The 22941-nt window shown below is 32.3% G+C and overlaps 1 protein-coding gene across 1 annotated transcript; it reads left to right on the top strand.

Moving 5' to 3' along the window:
• On the top strand, positions 2554-7356 carry LOC107615788 (protein SIEVE ELEMENT OCCLUSION B-like). The gene is made up of 8 exons (XM_016317820.1): positions 2554-2661; positions 2711-2800; positions 3073-3162; positions 3611-4035; positions 4132-4223; positions 4331-4464; positions 5071-5541; positions 6462-7356. The coding sequence occupies exons 1-8, from the start codon at positions 2554-2556 to the stop codon at positions 7149-7151; spliced, it is 2100 nt and encodes a 699-aa protein (XP_016173306.1). The 3' UTR covers positions 7152-7356.

Genomic DNA, 22941 nt, shown 5'->3' with positions numbered 1-22941 from the left:
ATGCGATCTGTAGTGCCCATAAATTTGTTGTGGTTATGATGCCTATGCTAGTTGCTACAATTATTTTTTTACACGTAAATAAAAAAGATTTTTTTTTTTTATTTCTGTATTGTTAATCACGAACACTATATAAGCAGGGACGGTAAACATTTGGTGGTTAAAAAGTTTTTAAATGATACAAATTTATGTTAGAAAAATTAAAAAGAAATAGAAATTTTATACAATTCTTTTTCATTTTCTCTCTGTTACACCCTTACACCCTCAATCGTTCAACCATGGTTATCTGCAACACTTTTTTTTTTTGTTGGACAAGACCTTTGCCAAACCCAAATCAGACTAGAAACCAATCATAACCTGAACACCAATATATATGCTCCCTCAAACGAATTATTTTGTGTTCATAATTCGCTGCAGGAAGCCACGAATTATGGTCCCAAAGTAATTTGCTGCTAACACCGATGCACTATTCATAAATCATATGCTTTTTCAAGTAATTTGTTGTAGCCTCCATTGAATTAGCTTGTATTGGAATATTTTTCTAATTCGTTTCCGCTTTTTCTTTAAATAAGAAGTGTTAAAAAAAGAAAAAAGAGAGTTAAAGATTTTATATTTTTATTGATTGTGGAAATATAGATATATAGTAACTAAAGTTATGGACTAACAATGTTTTTGTTATTTTGCCACTGATTCTATATATTCATATTGTGGATATGTGGATATATAGCATAAGAATAAAGTGTGTCTTGACTCTCGAACGACGCACGATCTTCCGTTGCTATGGCGCGCAAGTGGAACGCGGAGAGGTCGGACGTTATTGATGTGGATATATTAATTATCTCTTTTTACTTTAATTTATCTTTTATCATTTATTATGCAAATCCTAATTTTTCTATAAAAAAAAAGTCAAAACTTAAAAAAAAAAACCAAAACATAAGATAAAGAATCATTCAAATCCTAAAAAAAAAACATACAAAACATAGGAAAAAAAAACATCCAAATTTTAAGAAAAAAACATACAAAACATAGAAAAAAGTCCAAAATTCAGGAACAAGAAACATAAAAGATTAGTTAAAACTTAAAAGAATCATTCAAAACCAAATAGGAGAGGAGAAGAAGAAGAATTGTAGAGTGACCGGCGATGACATCTTGTACGGTGTTGCGTGTATGGTGGGAGACTCGTAGTGGTGCGTTGCAAGGAGGAAGCCACAGAAGAAACACATCGCGAGTGGAGGAGTCACCATATGGATCGGAGTAGTTGATCGCGTGTCTTGAATGGGGACCGACGGTGGCTGCATCGCAACTGATGCAGGCCATGGCGGTGCAGATGCGTCGGGACAGTGGACGACGGCGTCGATAAAAGAAGGACGGCAACAGGACGCGTGGAAGAGGCCACGCAGCGTGACGAAAGACGTGGTGGTGGTCGGTGGACGGCGGCGTCGAAAATGCGTAGAAACGGCGAGCTTGTGAATGGAGAGATTTGATTGTTTCTAAATGAATGGAAAGGGATTAGGCTTTTTATAGATTGTTTTATTATGAATTATAAATGTGATTAGGATAAATATAGAAAGAATTTTTTTGAATTTTGAATTTTAATTTTTAAATTTTTAATTTTCCCATACTTTTCTTAAAATTAACTATTTAAACAAGTGGATTTCTGCGTCAAAAACTATATTTATTTAAATTTTTTATATTTCTAAAACAAAAATAAATATCTTTTTGCTAATATTTTCTTTATCCGACACAAAAATTCAATCTATCAACAAAAATTTTATTTATTTAAAGTTTTTAATCTAAAAGTAATCTATTTTTGCTAAAATATTTTTTAAAAAACATAAAAAATAAATGGATCAGTTTAACTTATTAGATTGAATATAAATAGTCTAAATTATAAAATTATAACTCATAAACAAAACAAACTTAAATAGAACAATCCATATAATCCACGAATTTATACGACACTCTGTTTGTTAATCCTATTCATAGCATTTTGTACCTGTACATACATAGTTGGAATTCTTTTTATAGTTAAATACTAATGCTTAATTTTCTAACTAAGAAAGCTAGAGATACATCGATTTTGCAGTAAAAGAATTTTTAGTAATAGCTTAACGAATTTTTTCACTGCTCTTAATAATTGTTCAAATATGTGAAATCTAACTTGGCCTTTCGGTGTGGTGAAAGCTAGAACTATTTTCTTTAATTTGGCGTAGCAATAATCACTAATTACGATTAATGAGAAAAGTTGCTTTGCTGAATGAGTGAAAGCTGAACCTGAGAGTGTGTCCACTGCCGATAAATGTACAGTGATATACAGCAAATCATAAGTAGACAGAGATATAATAGTTATAATTGATTAGTAAAATATTAGCCACGGGGTGATTTTTTAATAGGGGTTTGATTGGAGGCGTGAACACTTGTCATTTTGATGCACACTTTTGGGGCTTATAAATATGGCCAAGTTATGCTCCTAGCATGACACAACAATATCGCAAACCACAGAAACCTCTGAATCCTAATAATCTCTTCTTCTTTCATCTTTCGAGTTTTGTGAATATGGCCAACCATCTCAAGAAGCCAGCTTCGCTTCTTAGCGGTGCTGCTTCTGCTGTAACAACAACCGCTTCCGCGGCTGTTTCAGCCACTGTTTCTGGTGGTTTGCAGGTGGCACAACTGAACCCGTTCAACGTGGATGATGATGTCANNNGCTCAGGCCGTAAGACAAGATGTTGATTCTCTTTTCAATGTAGTGTCCAACATTGTTAGGAGCTCAACCAACATTGCTGACTCTCTTGACCTCAAGGTCGCAATTCTTCTATTCCCTCATTTCATAGAAAAATATAACGAAATAAAAATATCTATATGGGTAAAATTATACGGAAAATTCGGTAAGTACTTTCGACTCAAATTATAATTCTTGTACTAATTTATTAGCTAAATGTCAAGTTGCGAATAAATACTTATAACAAATTATTTTGATATATGTGGCATAAATTAATCGATAAATTATTTTATTTACTTCCAGAGTAACTATACTTTTCCTTCTCATATATATGTTGTATGCTGATGTTGCAGCAAGTGAAGTCCGTTGATTTGGTAGAAGATAACGTTCCCCAATCTGCTCTCAAACCATCTTACACTCTCCTTAAAGAGATTGCCTGTCAGGTTAACTTAATACTCTTACCAATTTTTCATAAAAAATTTATGGTGTAAACTTTATAATACTAAATTTTTAATTAAGTTAACAAAAAGGAAATATTGCTAAAATATTTGTACATATATTAATTAGTCCAGAATTGATCTTTTAAAATTATATATTTAGTTTTTTGTTTGTTACTTAACTAAAATTTTGTATATAGTATTGGAAATTTTGAATGTAATATCACAAAAAAAAATTAAGGATTCACTATGTAAATTAATAATTAACTGAATTTAGGTTATTTTTATCAAATTAATTGATGAAATATATCTTTTAAAAATAATTGTCTGTATTATCTTTTTGAGAAATAAAAATAAAAATAAAAAATTTATTATACATTAAAATGAATATAAATATCTTTGGATAGAATGTGAAAATCATGTGTGACAAACATTTTCCATATGATTGATACAGATGACATGTCATTCATTCAACACATGGAACGCACATGAGTCAGTGGTAGGGATTCTTGAGAAGCTGAAGAGCTACACCTGGGATGCTAAGGCAGTGATAGCACTCTCCGCTTTCGCTTTGGACTATGGAGAGACATGGCGGCTGACACTGACGCAAGCGAGCAAGAAGGAGAACGCACTTGAGCTGCACGTGTTCAGGCTTGCACAAGAGGAGAAGAAGCTGAGCCAGTCGGATTCAGATCTCATAAGCACTTTGGTTGACAGAACATTGCAACTCATAAATGGTATCATCACTTTGGAGAAGCTCATTGCCAACAAATCATACACTCCAAAGGACCTTCCAGCTCTCTTCAAAGCTCCTCGTGATCTTTACACTTATTGGATTCTTCTCTCCCTTCTAGCTTGTGCCAATCAATTGTCTCAATTGTAAGACATGCCATTATATATATGTTTTTATATTTATGTTATTATTGAATCTATAAATGAAAAGACTAAATATATTCGCATATGTTATTATTTCAGGGAATGGAACATCAAATCTGAAGTTGTTGCGAGGCTCAAAATTGTTCTCACACAACTAAATGCTGATTTAGACGAAATTAAACGCCAAAAAGGTTGTCTACATATTTATAATGAAAAACAAATGCAACTTTTACTGTGTGTTGCAACGAGAAAATTAATTAAATACTAACTCAGATTTTTCTTTATATTATTATTGCAGAGGCATTGGAAGATTTATCTTGGCGTTTTGATGCCTTCAGAATTCCTTCAGGAATTGTCGAGCTTTTGAAATCTCTTATCTTTTCCAAAGATGTTACTCAGCTTGAAATTATCAACAGTACTACTAAAGAGTTGGTTAGTGTACAATCAATAATTAGAACTATAAAAACAAGTTCATGAAAAGTATTTACTGTATATCAATTTGGTCTCTAACGTTTTAAATTAAACAACATATTTCAATTTTAAAATTTTTAAACTTTTTATTTCAATTTCAAAAAAATTTAAGCGGGTTTAATGTTATCGTATCTTTAAATTTAATACAAACAATTCGCATATTAAATAGTCAATAATATTTAATTTTAATATGTTAGTAAAATTGATCCACCAATAATCATTAATACAAAAAAAAATTTTTTGATTTTAAAGCATTGATAATTGATGATTAGGATTTAAAGTTTGGTAAAAAAAAAAAATTGAGGTGAAAAATTTTGCAAAAAAATTGGATTATGTTTTTCTAACACATGAAAAAAAATATGACTTAGTTAGTAACATCTATTAACATTTACATCATTTATTCTGTTCACTATTAATTGAACTTGTTTAAAACTTTTTACAACAGAAATAAAATTTTAAAATGTTAAAGACTAAATTAAGTTTTGACCAAAATATTGAGGACTAAAAATAGTACTTTATCCGTTTTAAAGACATCTTCTCTAATTTTTGTTTGCTAATAATGAACAGGTTACTCTAGATGAACTGAAAACAAAGAATTTATTTTTGTTCATATCTGGGCTTGACAACATTGAAGATGAGATTTGGTCTCTAAAAGCCATATATAATTCAATCAGCAATGACAAAGACAAGAAGGATTATAAAATTCTTTGGGTGCCTGTTGTGGAAAATTGGACCAGTGAAGCCAAGGAAAAGTATGAGCATTTGAAGTCTTTGATGCCATGGTATGTGGTGCAATACTTCTCACTCATCAAAGGTTACAAACCGTTGCAAGAAGAATGGAATTACACAGGTAAACCTATTGTGGTGGCGGTTGATGCTCGTGGAAAGGTTATAAACAAGAACGCATTGCACTTGATCTTTGTGTGGGGCATTTCAGCCTTCCCATTTAGAATTGAGGACGAGGAAAGAGTTTCCCAGCATTGGAACTGGCTTTGGATTGAAGCATTTAAGATTAATGCTGATATTCAAAAATGGGTGGTAAGAACTACCTTTTAATCCTTGCTACTTATTATTTGCATATATATCATGGCTCACAGAATAGAACACCAAAAATAAATAAATAAATGAGACTTTTAGTACTTATAAAAATACTTTTTTTTGTAGGTATAAACTATTTTTTGTTTTAGTCTCTTAAAATTAAAATTAAAAAGTTTTTATTTTAGTCCTTAATGTTAATTTATTCCATTAAATACTGACATGGCAAGATACATCACATCACCGTAGCATTTAACTTGTCACATTAATGCTTAGGAAAGCAAATTAATTATAGAAACTAAAATAGAGACTTTTAAAATTTTATTGGTCTTAAATAAAATTAACAAAGATTTTTTTTATGAACCACAAATTTGTTTAAACAAATTTTAAAAAAAATATACACTTAGTGTTGTATTGTTTTATCTTTATAAAATAATAACTTTACAAGTTGATATTTTTAATATAACTGGAAAGAAATTGAAAATAAAAAAATTAATCTTTACTGTTTGTAATACAAAATAAGTTAAAAAACAAAAGAAAATTATTTTTCTTAAATTTTGAGTAATTTGTAAAATTTATACAAATAGATCGAACTATTTTTTAAAAATTGTTACTCAATAAATTTAGTTCGAATATTTTTTATGTGAAAATAGCTTGAACATTTTTAGATACATCATTTCAAATAGTTAACTAAATTGTTTAATATAATATGTATGTGATCGCACTTTAACAATTATTTTTGCATAAACATATTCTAACTATATTTACGTGAGAAATATTTTTTAAATTAAAAAAAAAGTAGCAGAGGCATCCATAAGCATAATTAATAAGAATACATAGAGCTATCTACCATCTTTACTACTATATTATACTATAGTCATATAAAATTCATCAACAATAATAGTTATAATTATATGCATCAGAGGCAATACAATGGGTACGTCTTCTTCTATGGAGGTACAGACATCACATGGACTCAAAGGTTCGGCAATCTTATTGAAGCTATGAAAAAGGACCCCATCATCAAACAAACAGAATCATACATTGAACACTTCAACCTTGCAAAGGTTGACATAACAATTCAAACCAAGTTTTGGTTTAACATAACCAACTCATTCCTCAGCAAGACTCAAAAGGTTGACTTTAACCTAGACTCCACTCTCAAAGACATTCAAACTCTTCTCTCCATGAGAACCGAGAGGGGATGGGCTCTTGTGAGCAAAGGCGAGAATGTAATCTTAATTGACTTCAATGAAGTGATGATGAGTGTGGTGGAAGGCTTCGAAAACTGGCGAACCAACATATCGATGTCGATAAGCTTCGACATTGCTTTTAAGGACTACTATGATCATGTTAGGAGAACTGTTCCTCGCCATTGTCTCCATTTTCAACTGGAGAACATTCGCTCCGGCGTTCCTACCGCCTTCAATTGCCCTGATCCGACATGTGGCCTGAAGATGGAGATTGAGTCTGTTAAGTACAAATGTTGCCACGGCATGCATTATGACGAACATGCAACCGAAAATGGTTCACTTGTTCCTATAGCCACGGGTTCCTTGCAGACAACCAATGAATATGTTAGCACCCCAATCTCCAAGAATAAATTTACTTAACTATATGGGTTTTGGTATAACTAATCTTCCAATAAAGTAGATTATGTGTTTGGATTATTATGTTTTATATATCAATTAGAGTTTGTGCGAGTCTGTAATGGCATGCTAAGTCTTAGTGGCTTCATGCATGCCCCATAATTTGTACGCTTGTTATGTATTTGTATTCAATGAAATAAAAGTTAGGTTGTGCACTGTTAAAATCCTAATTGGGTAACTTCGATCTATGGTTCATGCATAATTTGCGGTGTTCTTTTTTTTTTTTAGACAATTTTTTGAATTTTAAAACCCTTTTGTTTGGAGATAAATACATAAAAATATAATTTTTTTTAATTCATTAAAATCAATTATTATGCAGTAAAATTTTTATAATGTTAAAAAATTCATATTAAAATGTTACTTTTAATTGCAATATATAAAATATAAAATAATTAAATTTTAGATTATATTATTTGATATAAATAATCATATTGTTTTATTAAAAATTGAAAACATTAAATAACTATTTTTGTTAAAAATCTTGTTATATAACATAATTTTTATCCAAATATTTGCAAATATGTATTTTGTTTGAAATATTATACATACCATATGGAAATATATATTGAACTTCTTTTCCCAATTTTTTTAAAAATAAAAATGTTTGAAATTGTTTTATTTATTGTCACATTCTAAGTTAAATAGTACCCGGCACAGACAGAAAGTTCCCTTATATGGTCCTTGGAAGATCAGGACTTACTAAATCAACAAATATTTATTGTAGGCTAGCATATATATAGGATTTGGGTGAATATATATTTGTATTTGAAAAAAAAAATAATAGGACGACTATAAGATGAGTTTTGTAACTTAGTGAATAAATAATATATCTATAAACTATATATAGGCAATAAAAATTAAATTTTATATTGAAGTGTATATATATAAAATTGGAAATAACTTTTGATATACAATGAATAATTCTTTGAGTTTTGTTACGGTGTAGATTGCAGGATTCTTCTACACATATAGAATGCAACGTATTAAGTTTTTAGGAAGAATTGTTACAAGACTGAGTTAGTTTAGAACGACAATTCTGAAATAGTGGGGTCCAGTAATTACTGAAGATATAGATTTTGTAGGTTATTAGTATTGATTTGTAAAGTAATTAACCATGTGATAAAGTAATTAATAGAAGAAAATAAATGTTTTTAAATACTTTTATTTATGTGTAATGATCGTTGACACTTTATTTTAGTACGCTTCTTTTTTTATTTTTGATGAATTTAAAAAATTTTAAATTAAATTAGTGATGACTAAACATTATTAATACAATTAATTACAAAATTATTAATTTGATCTTTATGTTATATTTGCTGATTAATAATTTTGTTGTTCTGCAGATTATGTATATTGGACATAAAAGCAAAACAAAGCCCAATTGTGCTAAGAAAATGCAATAAGTCTTGTGTAAAATTGACATATTAAGTGGCTGAATTATTGTTATGTCTTGGGCCGAAAGAAAGAAACATTAGTTAGCCCATTGTGAATCTAATATTCAGCCTTGGTTACAAAAATATCTTAATTATTATGGCTAAATTGTTGCTATGATTATTGGGCCAGATTTATTTAAACAAGCCCAAAGTTAATATTTCTACAAGACCAAAAGGCTTGGTCCGAAATTGAAAAGAGAAAAAAAAGCATATGTTGCATGCTTTCAACGGATCCCACTCTCATCATAAGATGGATTTTAAATTTTGATTGAATGCATATTAATGCAGACATTGGAAATAGGAAAGAGAAAGAGAAATTGATTTGATGGCACTAATGATGCCCCACGACACTTAGCAAAAGGGAAGGAAAATTAATTCATTTTAATTTCTTCATTCAAATCACATTGAAAAATTTTTCTCTTCTCTCTCTTCTTTCTTCAATCTTTTGGTCACATCCATCAGGAAAATGGAAGCTAATGTAAGTTATCAGAAGAGATAGATGAAGCTAGAATAAAGCTTGAAGTCATAGTGATGATGGCATCAAGAAAAAGAAAATCAGAGGTATGGTGTGGCTGAGATTTTTACCACAAAAGGTAAGATGTGGTGAAGTGATCTCAAGCTCTCCATAACCAAAAATGGTGGAGATCCATTTCGGTCAGAGGAAGAAGATCCTTGGAGGGATGGCTTGTCTCAGCTTTTGATCAACCACCACAGGAGGTAGCTACTGTAGCTACGTGGAGGAAGAGGCAGAAGTTAGAGCAGAAGAAGCTGTCATCATCAAGAACTCATCAAGGGTTAGGAATCCTTCTTGGAGTGCAAGTCAAGATGGAAGGCCCGGATTGATGGAGCTTGGTGTGAAGAGAAGACACAGAGGTAGTTGCATGTTGGTTATAGTATTCAGTTTCCTCTCCTCTCTCTCTGGCCGAACCGGTTTTGCATGAAGAAGAAGAAGTTGGCTCGGTTCAAGAGCTTCAACCTTGGAGGCTTCTCCTTCTATAAATAAGGGAGAACAGCCAGGGTTTAAAGTAAGGAGTTAAGAGTGCAAGGCACATAGTTCTCATAGCTACCCAAGCTAACAGAAGTTCTTCTCCTTCAATATTTTCTATTTTGTATTTTTCTGTTTAGTTTTGTCTGTCTTGACTTTCATGGAAAAAGGCAAACAGTGAGGTTTGTATGAAAAAGCCATAGAGCAGAAAAAGGCAGAGTATACAAAATTAAAAGAAAAAGCCATAGATGTCTTTAGAGGTCCTTTGTACATCTGTGTTGTGTTTCATGATTCTGTGGGAATCCCCTTGCAAGTTGGGTTAGCACTTAGCAGTTAAAAGCTTGGTGGGTTACCAAGTCAAGTTCAAGATTGGGGTTTGATTCTGGACTTGTCTCGGATAGGAAGGGTAGTTCCTAGGGAGAATTGGTGTATGTAATCATGATTATAGTAAAATTTTATCATTGTTGTGATGGAGACTGGATATAGGCTGCATTGCACTTAGCAACTAAACCATGATACATCTTGGTGTGATTTTCTCTCTCTTCTACTCCATTTCTGTTTCTGCTACATAGGAGACAAAACTGAAAAATATCTCTTGGCTGGTTACGAGACAAAAAGAAAAAGTCTCTTGACTAGGCACGAGACAAAAACAAGAAATATCTCCTCAAGTATTCCAAAGGACAGTAACTGTTATTAAGCTAAAAAGGGGCTAAGATTCAACCCCGTTCTCTTAGCCACTAATAAACCATCAATTGGTATCAGAGCTTGGTCTCAAAGAGATCAAGCTTTGCAGCTTGGAGAAAAGATTCAGATGGCAGAGAACAGTGGCTCAAATTTGGTGTCCTACAATCTGACAGAAGGACAGTCAAGCAAAAGACCTCCTCTTTTGAATGGGAAGAACTACACCTATTGGAAGGAGAGAATGAAGATTTTTGTGCAAGCAGTAGATTACAGACTATGAAAGATCATCCTGGAAGGTCCTCAATTTCCAACCACCACAAGTGCTAAAGGAGTAGTCTCTCTTAAACCTGAAGCCAGTTGGACCGAAGAAGACAGAAAGAACGTGGAGTTCAATGCCAAGGCTATCAACTTGCTCAACTGTGCAACCAGCTTCGAGGAATACCGACAGGTATCACGATGCACAACGGTACAGAAAATCTGGGACAAACTTCAAGTCACTCATGAAGGAACCACCATAGTAAAGAAGACCAGGATAGATATGCTGAACAGAGAATATGAAATATTCTCAATGAAGGAAGGAGAATCAATAGATGAAATGTTTGAAAGATTCAACACCATCATTGTTGGCTTGGATGCTATGGGGATTAAGTATTCTGAATCTGTGCTTGTGAGGAGAATTTTGAGATGTCTCACAAAAGAGTGGGAAACAAAGGCACTGATAATATCTGAGAGTAGTGGTCTTGATTCTATGACATATGATGACTTGAGAGAAAATTTACTTGCTTTTGAAAACACTTTTTTGAAAAAAGATTCTAAAAGAAAAGGAATAGCTCTCACATCTATTTTTAACCCTCTGGATGATGAATCCAGTGATAACTCCTCTGAAAATAAATTTGTTTTGTTTGCCAAAAAATTCAGAAAAATGGTGAATCTCCAGGAAAGAAGCAAGGAAAGCAGCTCAAGAAAACAAGGTGACATGCTACAACTGCAAAGAGACTAGGCATTTCAAATCCGATTGCCCTAAATTGAAGAAGGAGGAGAAGCCAAAGAAGGGAAAAAAAAGGGACTGATGGCTTCTTGGAGGACTTGAAAAATGACTCAGAGGATGATGAAGAATCAGAAACCAAGTCCCAACCATGTCTCATGGCAGATCACATTGAACAGGTAGTCTTTCATAACCCTGATACTGAAGATCTTCATCTTATGATAGACCACCTTTCTGAAAAAATTAGATGCTTCTTTCTTGATAACCAAGATCTTGAACAACAAATCACCATTCTTAAAGCTGAAAATGGTTTTCTCAAAGATAAATTAAAGGAGGCTGAAAATGCTTAAAGAGGTCAAAAGGCTTAAAGAAGACTTAGCCAAGTTCACTCACAGTTCTGAAAATTTAAATCAAATCTTGGCTAGCCAAAAACCTCTTTATGATAAAGCTGGTCTGGGTTTTCACAAAACTTTCAAATCTGTTGAAAAATCTTCTTTTGAAAACATGGCTTCATCTTCTAATGATACAAGGTTTCAAAACTCAACAAGTTTTAGCAAAACAACAACTCCAAGATTTTGTCGACTATGCAACCGGAATGGCCACTTTCCCATTCAATGTTTCTTTGGTGAAAGAATGATTGGTGACAAAGTTTCCAAAGTTGTTTTTGACTACAATGGATTGGGACATAGAAGATGGTTTAACGTGAAAGGATCCAAGAAGATTTGGATACCTAAGGTTACTTAAGCTCATTTTGTAGGTATGCCTAGCATCCAAGCGGAAGGACCATATGTGGTACATGGACAGCGGATGCTCTAGGAATATGACCGAAAAGGCAACCTTCTTCATTAAGCTTGATGAGTATAATGGAGGGTTTGTCACTTTCGGTGATGATGGTAAAGAAAAAATAGTGGCCATTGAAAAAGTTGGTAAAAGTTTTTCTTCCTTTATAAATGATGTTCTTCTTATTGATGGTTTGAAACACAATTTACTAAGTGTTAGCCAATTGTGTGATCTTGGATATGAAGTTATTTTTAGAAAATTGGTATGCTTATTTATTTGTGAAAAATTTGGGGATATTTTGTTTGAAACTAAAAGGTAAAATAATGTGTATGGATTGACTCTTGAGGACTTGAAAGATCAAAAAGTGACATGTTTTACCTCTCTTGAATCTGAAAAATGGCTTTGGCATAAGAGATTGGGTCATGTTAGCATGTACCAAATTTCTAAGCTAGTTAAGAAAAACTTGGTTAGAGGAATTCCAAATATTAAATTTGATAAGGATCTTACTTGTGATGCTTGCCAATTAGCTAAACAAGTAAAATCCTCTTTTAAACCAAAAGATGGAATTTCAACCAAGAGGCCATTAGAGATGTTACACATTGATCTTTTTGGTCCAACAAGAACTCTAAGTTTAGGAGGTAAACACTATGGTTTGGTGGTGGTGGATGATTACTCTAGATTCGGTTGGGTACTTTTTCTTGTTCATAAAAATGATGCTTTCCATGCTTTCTCAACCCTTTGCAAAAGAATTCAAAATGAAAAAGATTTAAAAATTGCCCATTTGAGAAGTGATCACGGAAAAGAATTTGAAAAATTCTGTGATGATTTTGGAATTGCTCATAACTTTTCATGCCCTAGAACCCCTCAACAAAATGGGGTGGTTGAAAGAAGGAATAGAAGCCTTCAAGAGATGACTAGGGCTATGCTATGTGAAAATGAGATTCCAAAATTTCTATGGGCTGAAGCTGTAAATACAGGTTGTTACATTTTGAATAGGACCATTATTAGAAAAGGGTTAAAGAAAACTCCTTATGAGCTATGGAAAGGAACCCCTCCTAATCGTAAGTATTTTCATGTTTTCGGATGCAAATGCTTTGTACTTAACAATAAAGAAAATCTTGGTAAATTTGATCTAAAATCCTATGAGGGGATGTTTGTTGGATACTCCACCACTAGCAAGGCTTATAGAATTTACCTCAAAAAACATAGAACCATAGAGGAATCCATATACGTATCTTTTTGTGATTCTAATTCAATTCCCAGTGTTGTGGTAGAAGATGATACAGATTGTGAAGATGCTGTCAACAAGGAAGCCAGTAAAAAAATCCAAAATCAGTCCCAATTAAAGAATCTGTCCGTTCAATTTTGTCTCATCAGAATAGAGGAGACATTTCTGTTTTGTCTCGTGAGCCAGCAAAAGAATCTGGAATAGAACAACCCACTGAAGCTCATCAAAGCTCAACATCACTCCGGAAGCCAAGAGAATAGAAGTCCATGAGGGGTTATCCTCATGACTTTATCATTGGTGATCCCTCTCAAGGTGTAACAACAAGATCCTCAACCAAAAAGTAAACCAAACCAAGCATTCTTGCTCTCTTGTCACAAATGGAGCCTAATAATGTGAAGCAAGCTCTTGAAGATCCCTCTTGGGTCAAAGCCAAGCAAGAAGAGCTCGCTCAATTTGACAAGAATGAGGTTCGGACACTAGTACCTCATCCGGATGGTAAGAAGATAACGGGTACTAAGTGGGTTTTCAAAAATAAATTAGGTGAGGATGGAAAGGTTGTTCGTAACAAGGCTAGATTAGTGGCCCAAGGTTACGATCAAGAAGAGGGTATAGATTTTGATGAGTCTCTTGCTCCGGTAGCAAGAATGGAAGCAATTAGGTTGCTTCTTGCCTATGCTGCCCATAAGGGTTTTAAAATGTTTCAAATGGATGTCAAATGTGCTTTCCTTAATGGCTTTATTGATAGACAAGTGTTTGTGGCACAACCCCCCGGTTTCGAAGATAAAGAATTTTCAAACCATGTTTTCAAACTCTCAAAGGCTCTTTATGGCCTTAGGCAAGCTCCAAGAGCTTGGTATGAAAGGCTTAGTGCCTTCTTGTTGGAAAATCAATTTCAAAGGGGTACTACCAATACTACTTTATTTATTAAAGCATCTAATGATGATATTCTCCTAGTTCAAGTTTATGTGGATGATATAGTGTTTGGATAGGCCAATGAATCCTTGTGTGAAGAGTTTGAAAAACTCATGACTAGTGAGTTTGAAATGAGTTTAATGGGAGAGCTAACATTCTTTCTTGGCCTCCAAATTAAACAAACTCCTAGTGGTACCTTTATTCACCAAGGAAAGTATGCTAAAGAATTAATCAAGAAATTTGGCCTAGAAAATTCCAAACCAATGGGAACACCAATGCATCCAAACACTAAACTTGAAAAGGATGATGATGGCAAAGATGTGGATGAAACGCGGTATAGAGGAATGTTATGTTCACTCATGTATCTTACCTCCTCTAGACCGGATATTGTTCAAAGTGTGGGTGTATGTTCAAGATTCCAATCTCACCCAAAAGAATCCCATCTTTCGGCCGTTAAATACATTATTAGATACATTAAGAGAACTAGTGATTATGGCTTATGGTATCCAAAATTTGATGATTTTTGTGCAGTAGGATTTTGTGATGCAGATTATGCGGGAGATCGGGTGGATAGAAGGAGCACATCAGGCATGTGTTGCTTCCTTGGAAGCTCACTCAACATGTGGTCAAGCAAGAAACAAGTCACAGTAGCTCTATCCATAGCCGAAGCTGAATATATTTCTGCCTCCGCATGTTGTTCACAATTAATTTGGTTGAAAACTCAGTTGGAGGATTACAAATTAAAGATCAATAGTATACCCTTATTTTGTGACAACATGAGTGCTATAAACATCTCAAAAAATCCTATTTTGCACTCAAGAACCAAGCACATTGAGATCAAATATCATTTTATTAGAGAACATGTGCAAAAGGGTACTATTGATATTCAATTTGTGAAATCCGAAGAACAACTTGTGGATATATTCACTAAGCCCTTCTGTGAAGACAGATTCTGCTCCTTGAGAAATAGTTTGGGAATGATAGAATTAAGTTCTGTTGATAATTTGTGAAATTTTTTTACTCTGTTTGGTTTTGTCTCGTAGGAAGGCAGGAGACAAATCTTAGGACGTGATGAACAGACCATGATTCAGGGGGAGACTGAACTGATGTTAATTATCTTGGGCCCCACCAAATTTCTTTGACCTTACTCTGACCCGTTTTGAGTTCCTCATTGTGTTAATCATACTTTTGAAAGTTGTCATATCAAATCTTGTAGGAAAGAGTTGTTGTCACATCAAAATCTTTTCCTTCCCTCATCCCTTGATTCTAGGAGCTAACCTTTCAGTTTTAATTTTTAAAATCTTTCCTTGGTTAATAACCGCGCCCCTTAATAGGTAATAACTTCCTCAATCTTCTCTCTCCACTCAGCATTTAATGCCTCCATAACGACCCTCTTCTCTCCACTCTCTTCGGCCCCTTTCCATCTTCCCTCTTTCTTCTCCATTTTCTTTCATAAAATGAAAAAGAAAGTTGCTCTAAGGAAGATTAGCCGAACCCCCTTACCCAAAAATCCACCTTTTTCAACTCCTCAAACACACACACACATTCATATACACTCCACATCTTCTTCATCTCCTTCACCCTCATCCAAACAAACCGAAACAATGAGAAGGAAGGTGATTGCTCAGAAAACCTCATCCAGAAAAAAGCTTGGAAAGAATAAGGAACCAATCATGGAAGAAGAAGAAGAGGAGTCTCAAAATTCCCTTCCTCATTCACCACCAAAGAAGGCAACTCCACATGCATCGGGTCATAGCTCTCAGCGCACCAAAGGTTACGTGCTACGTAACACAAGGAAACCACCGAATCTGGAATCCCTGGATTTCAAGAATAAATACAACAAAGGTCATTCACATTTTGATCCTGGAAGGTTCAACTCTTGTGTATTTTATAAGTTTCACAATGAAGTGTTGAAGAAACGTCACTTATGTGCTTCCCACATAGTGAACTTGGACTCCCTTGCTGCAAAAAGAATCAACTTTATCACCCTTTTTGAGAATCTGAAATGGACTCCCCTGTTCAATATTCAGAAACCTGTATACCCAGCCTTGGTTCGCGAGTTCTATGCGAACACGAGGCTTATTGATGGTGCAGTCCATTCCTATGTCAAACGGGTTCACATGTCTTTGAACAGAGACACAATAAGTGCTGCTTTGGGGTATGTGGATGAAGGAGCAGCAGCTTACATGACGGAAAAATGGGACTCGCAAGTAGGGGGTCACTTACCAGGTTGCTTTGAATCAAACTTGCGAAAGCTTTTCTGCCTTGGATGGCACTGTTCTGACCCACAAAGCTCTCGGTCCAGAAAGAGCATTGCTGCACAGAATTATCACTCACATTCTCATGCCTCAAAATGGTTCTTACAACAGAGTAACCATTTCTATCATTACTTCATCTCCTATTTCCTTTGCATATCTCATGGTTAGGCATATGTGGGAATGTGTTAGAAGTAACAAAAAGGCTAATCTTCCATATGGCATATTTCTTACCTGCATCTTTGAATATTTTAATATTGATCTCACTAATGAAGATGTAGAGAATAAAGTTTCAAGAATTAAGGGAGGAGGAGTTTCAGGTACTATAAAAGGCAGTAAAGAAAAATGGTCAATGCCCTTTGAACCATCTATCTGAAAGTGATCTTAAGAGTCGTCCTAACGAGCCAGCAAAGGTTGCAGATTCCATTAAAGAGGTCCTCACTGAATTTTTCAACATGTTAAAATTAATGGTGCAATCCTACAAGGCTGCTCGAAAACAAGCATATGAGAATGAAAAAGCATGGACTAAGTGCAAAGAGCGACTGAATTTGATGCTTCAGAATCTTGAAAACGAAATGGGGGCTGCTGATGATGATGAAGCTGGCTCTGAATATAACCTGTCTGATGATTGATCTTGTTGAACTCTGATTATGTTCTATTATTTTTAAGTCTGTATGCTGTTGGATACTTTGGACCACTGTTATTTTGTTGAACTCTTGGATACTCTGGTTTTGGTTCTATTTAATTGCACAATATTGTCATTTTTTTGCAGGTTCCCCTTTGATGATAAAAAGAGGAGGAATATTGAAAAAATTGAAAATAAACAGGGGCTAAAATCATTTTGATTCATGATCACCCCTGTACATATGCCTTATGTTCTGTTGTGTTGATGCTTTATGTTCTGATTTGTTGAAATATTTGTTGCAATTAGAACTTAGTTGTGATTTGATAACCCCTTTATGCTTTGAAATGTTGAATAATTCCTTATGCTCTGATATGATTCTGTTTAATTGAAAATGTTTTCCTTACTATAAACTGATAATTTTTGCTTTGATATGATGGCTAGAAAATGTTGTTCATTTAATCAAATTATTTGGGAATTATCAACTGTTTCTTATGTACTCTGTACTCAAAGCATTTTTTGATTGTTATTGAGCAGAAAATCATCTATATGATAACAAATGAGTTTTGTTTATTACTTTACTTCTACTCATAAATCAAGCTATTCAACATTTCAAATATTCCATATGTTGAATACATAGTAGCCTTAAGCTTGATTTTAAAAGTTACAGAAAAAGCATCCTTTGGTAAAATGGCATATATTAAGGGGGAGCCATGTAACAATTGGAAAGGTGAAGGAATCCTAATATTCAAAGGGAGTACTTTTTGATCCTTAATTTTTTCATTTCAATTTTTTAATAATGTTTGTCATCAAGAGGGAGATTGATGAGTTTGGAAAATTCCAAATTAAATTAGTGATGACCAAACATTATTAATACAATTAATTACAAAATTATTAATTTGATCTTTATGTTATATTTGCTGATTAATAATTTTGTTGTTTTGCAGATTATGTATATTGGGCATAAAAGCAAAACAAAGCCCAATTGTGCTAAGAAAATGCAATCAGCCTTGTGTAAAATTGACATATTAAGTGGCTGAATTATTGTTGTCTTGGGCCGAAAGAAAGAAACATTAGCTAGCCCATTGTGAATCTAATATTCAGCCTTGGTTACAAAAATATCTTAATTATTATGGGTGAATTGTTGCTATGATTATTGGGCCAGATTTATTTAAACAAGCCCAAAGTTAATATTTCTACAAGACCAAAAGGCTTGGTCCGAAATTGAAAAGAGAAAGAAATCATATGTTGCATGCTTTCAACGGATCCCACTCTCATCATAAGATGGATTTCAAATTTTGATTGAATACATATTAATGCAGACATTGGAAATAGGAAAGAGAAAGAGAAATTGATTTGATGGAATTAATGATGCCCTACGCCACTTAGCAAAAGGGAAGGAAAATTAATTCATTTTAATTTCTTCATTCAAATCACATTGAAAGATTTCTCTCTTCTCTCTCTTCTTTCTTCAACCTTTCAGTCACATCCATCAGGAAAATGGAAGCTAATGCAAGTTATCAAAAGAAGATAGATGAAGCTAGAAGAAAGTTTGAAGCCATAGTGATGATGGCATCAAGAAAAAGAAAATCAGAGGTATGGTGTGGCTGAGATTTTTACCACAAAAGGTAAGATGTGGTGAAGTAATCTGAAGCTCTCCATAACCAAAAATGGTGGAGATCCATTTCGGTCAGAGGAAGAAGATCCTTGGAGGAATGGCTTGTCTCAGCTTTTAATCAACCACCACAGGAGGTAGCTACTGTAGCTACGTGGAGGAAGAGGCAGAAGTTAGAGCAGAAGAAGCTGTCATCATCAAGAACTCATCAAGGGCTAGGAATCCTGCTTGGAGTGCAAGTCAAGATGGAAGGCCCAGATTGATGGAGCTTGGTGTGAAGAAAAGACACAGAGGTAATTGCATGTTGGTTATAGCATTCAGTTTCCTTTCCTCTCTCTCTGGCCGAACTGGTTTTGCATGAAGAAGAAGTTGGCTCGGTTCAAGAGCTTCAACCTTGGAGTCTTCCCCTTTTATAAATAAGGGAGAACAGCCAGGGCTTGAAGCAAGGAGTTAAGAGTGCAAGGAACAGAATTCTCATAGCTACCCAAGCTAACAGAAGTTCTTCTCCTTCAATGTTTTCTATTTTGTATTTTTCTATTTAGTTTTGTCTGTCTTGAGTCTCATGGAAAAAGGCAAACAGTGAGGTTTGTATGAAAAAGCCAAAGAGCAGAAAAAGGCAGAGTATACAAAATTAAAAAAAAAATCCATAGATGTCCTTAGAGGTCCTTTGTACATCTGTGTTGTGTTTCATGATTCTGTGGGAATCCCTTTGCAAGTTGGGTTAGCACTTAGTAGTTGAAAGCTTGGTGGGTTACCAAATCAAGTTCAGGATTGGGGTTTGATTCTGGACTTGTCCCGGATAGGAAGGGTAGTTCCTAGGGAGAATTGGTGTATGTAATCATGATTATAGTGAAATTCCATCATTGTTGTGATGGAGATTGGATGTAGGCTGCATTACACTTAGTAGCTGAACCAGGATACATCTTGGTGTGATTTCTCTCTCTACTACTCCATTTCTGTTTCTGCTGCATAGGAGACCAAACTGAAAAATATCTCTTGGCTGGTTACGAGACAAAAAGAAAAAGTCTCTTGACTAGACACGAGACAAAAACAAGAAATATCTCCTCAAGTATTCCAAAGGACATCAACTGTTATTAAGCTAAAAAGGGGCTAAGATTCAACCCCCTTCTCTTAGCCACTAATAAACCATCAATTTTTATTTTTTGTTTCGTAGATAATAAAACCGTTGCCATTGAGAAAGTATGTCATATCACCATATTGTTATTAGATGTTACTAACGCATATTCTAAAAATATCCTAAAAAAAAACACAATTAAATTTGTATATTTTTAATATATTAAAATTTTAAATATTTTATTAGGATAAAATATATTTTTGTTCTTAATATTTGTAATTTTTTTAAAAAATATTCCTATTATTTAGTTATTTAGTTACATTTAATTTTGTTCCTAATATTTTTGATTTGTATCAAAATTATCCCTAAATGTTAACTCTATGTAAAATATTAGGGATAAAATTAAAAATTTTTAGGAATATTTTTGACACAAATAAAATACGTTAAGGACAATATTGAATGCACCAAAAATGTTAAGGACAAAATTAAATAAAATTAAATGTTAGGAAGATTTTTGAAAAAAAAATTACAAATGTTAAGGATAAAAATTATACTTTACCCTTTTATTATTATGCTCTTAATATCCGTTATTACTTATCAGGATATAACTTTTTTAAGAATAAATGGTCAAATTCATCCTTGAAATATCACTCATTCTCTAAATTAGTTTTTGAAAGATTTTTTAATCAACTTTATCATTAAAAAATTTTAAATTAGTCACATTAGTCATGCCGCCATTTTCGTTACAAAAAGTGTCAAAATTTACTTATGTGACACATTAAATAATACCACGTTGACCATACAATTTATTGATGTGACACATTAAGTGATACCACGTTAACCACATCATGCACTTGGCAATCCTAATTAGCTGCTAACATGATAAGTTTATGCAATTAAATAAAATCAACTCCAAATTAAGGAGGATCTTGAGACATTAAAAATTTTCAATTTGAAGTTAATTTGATCTAATTTTATAAACATATTATGTTAGCAATCAATTAGAATTGTCAAGTATGTACTGTAGTGTCACTTAATGTACTATATTAGCAAACTTTGATGTCATAAGTAACAGAAATGAAGAAAAATTAATGTGACCAACTTAAAATCTTTAAAAGACAAATTTAATTAAAAAATCTTTTAAGAATTAATTTAAAAAATAAATAATATTTTAGATACGAAATTAACTATTTATTTATTTTTTTAAATCTATTTAGGCTTATTACATAGTAATACTAAAACAACACATCAATTTGTATAAATTTTTAAATAAGTAAATGATGAAAAATTTAATTTTGAAACGTGAATATTTGTATAGTTGGATGCAAATGAAACAAAAAATCAATTTTTTTAAGAATTATTAGGCTAAATTAATACAAAGGTCCTTATATTTTATTAAATTCGTAAATAAATCTCTATACTTCACAAATTTGTAATAAAATTTTTATACTTTGTAATAGTTTTTAATTAGACTTTTAGTTGTCATGAAAAAGTTTTTTTTTTTATTTTAATATTCTTAAGTATACATGTAAGGATTAAATTAAAAATTTGTAAATAAAAATGGAGTTTAGTTTTAATGTACCGATAGTATGAAAATTTTTAATTATATTAGATGTATACAAAGATAAATCATCAATAGCCACTAATATAAAATATATATTTAAATACAAAATACATATTAAAAATGAATTAACAACACATATATTTATATAAAATATATAGTGTAGTAAACACATATTATTTTTTAAATATTTTATATGATCATCCAATTAAATTTATGTGTTTAAATATATTTCAAAATGTTATTTCATTTGAAAGTTAAAATCTTGACCCAAAAAGTTACAATTTAAATGTATGGGTATAGGTTTTAGGGTTTTTGGCTAATAAATTAGGGTTTAGAAGTTAGAATTTAGGATTTGAAGAGTACGGTTTAGAGAGGATGAGAGTTAGGATTTGTTTCAGGGTTATTAGAGTTTAAGTTTGATGATTTTGTAGTTATTAGCAAAGGATTATTTAAAGTTATGGTTTAGAGTATTAGTTTAGAATTTAGGTTTATTAGGATTACGGTTTAGAGAGATAACGGTTTAATGTTTATGGTTTAGGATTTATAATTTAGGATTATTCTTTAAGGGATTTGGGATTATTAGTTTAGGGTTTAAAATCTAAGAGTATTATTTTAGGCTAAAGAGTTTAAAAGTATATATTTCTCGGATTTAGGACTTATGGTTGATGATATAAGATTCACAACTTAAGTTCTTGGATATTTCAGATGATGATTTAGGGATAATAGTTTTATGTGGTCATTCACAGTAAATTTATCTTTTAAAAAAATTCACGTGATAAAAATTATTAAATTTTAAGGACGAAAAAATCGTATTTTTTTAATAATGATTGCAAAAAATTGCTTAAAAATTTGTTCTGTAAAATATTTTTAGAATATATATTTAATATCTAGTCATTTTTATTATATTTTTAAAAATATCGAAGACTTATTTGTTGTTATTTTTTTTTGTGTTTTTTTTGTCAACAAAATGAACTTTCATGTACCATTTTGAGAATTTACTCTTTACTTTTAATATTGTTAGAATGATTATTAAAAATTTGTAAATTATATTTGCTTTCACTTAAAATCTTAGTTTGAAAACAATTTGATTTGATTTTACCATTTAAAAATACTTCTAACATTTTTTATTTAATTTTATTCTTAATATTTTCTATTTATTCAATTTTGTCTCTAATATTTTCGATTTGTATCAAAAATATTTTTAATATAATAAAATATTAAAAACTTTTAATATGTTAAAATATACAAATTTAGTTGGGTATTTTTTAATAATATTTTTAGAACATGCGTTAATAACTTCTAATAATATCGTGGTATAACCTACTCTTTCTCTGGCAATGGTTTTATTATCTTTGAAATAAAAAAAATAATTAAAAAAAACCAAAAAAAGGGTATCAACGATCATTACACACAAATAAAAATATTTTAAAATATTTATTTTTTTCTGTTAATATCCAAAATAATTATCATTATCAAATGGTTAATTATTTTACAAATTAACATTAGTAAATAGTAACGTACAAATTATAAAACTTATATCTTCACTAGTTACTAGACCTCACTATTTTAGAAGTTGTCGTCTTAAATTGGTCCAGTCTTGCAGCAATCCTTCCTAAGAG

Source organism: Arachis ipaensis, chromosome B09 (assembly GCF_000816755.2).
Source record: "Arachis ipaensis cultivar K30076 chromosome B09, Araip1.1, whole genome shotgun sequence".
NCBI classification, from domain to species: domain Eukaryota; kingdom Viridiplantae; phylum Streptophyta; class Magnoliopsida; order Fabales; family Fabaceae; genus Arachis; species Arachis ipaensis.
This window is presented reverse-complemented; position numbering and strand designations above follow the sequence as displayed.

What these genes read in the sequence shown, in the direction of transcription:
- LOC107615788 (XM_016317820.1), top strand. Translation starts at nt 2,554, where the DNA reads ATGGCCAACCATCTCAAGAAGCCAGCTTCGCTTCTTAGCGGTGCTGCT. An exon ending in CTGACTCTCTTGACCTCAAG is followed by an intron (nt 2,801 to 3,072) that starts GTCGCAATTCTT and finishes CTGATGTTGCAG; the next exon opens with CAAGTGAAGTCCGTTGATTT. An exon ending in CTGATATTCAAAAATGGGTG is followed by an intron (nt 5,542 to 6,461) that starts GTAAGAACTACC and finishes TATATGCATCAG; the next exon opens with AGGCAATACAATGGGTACGT.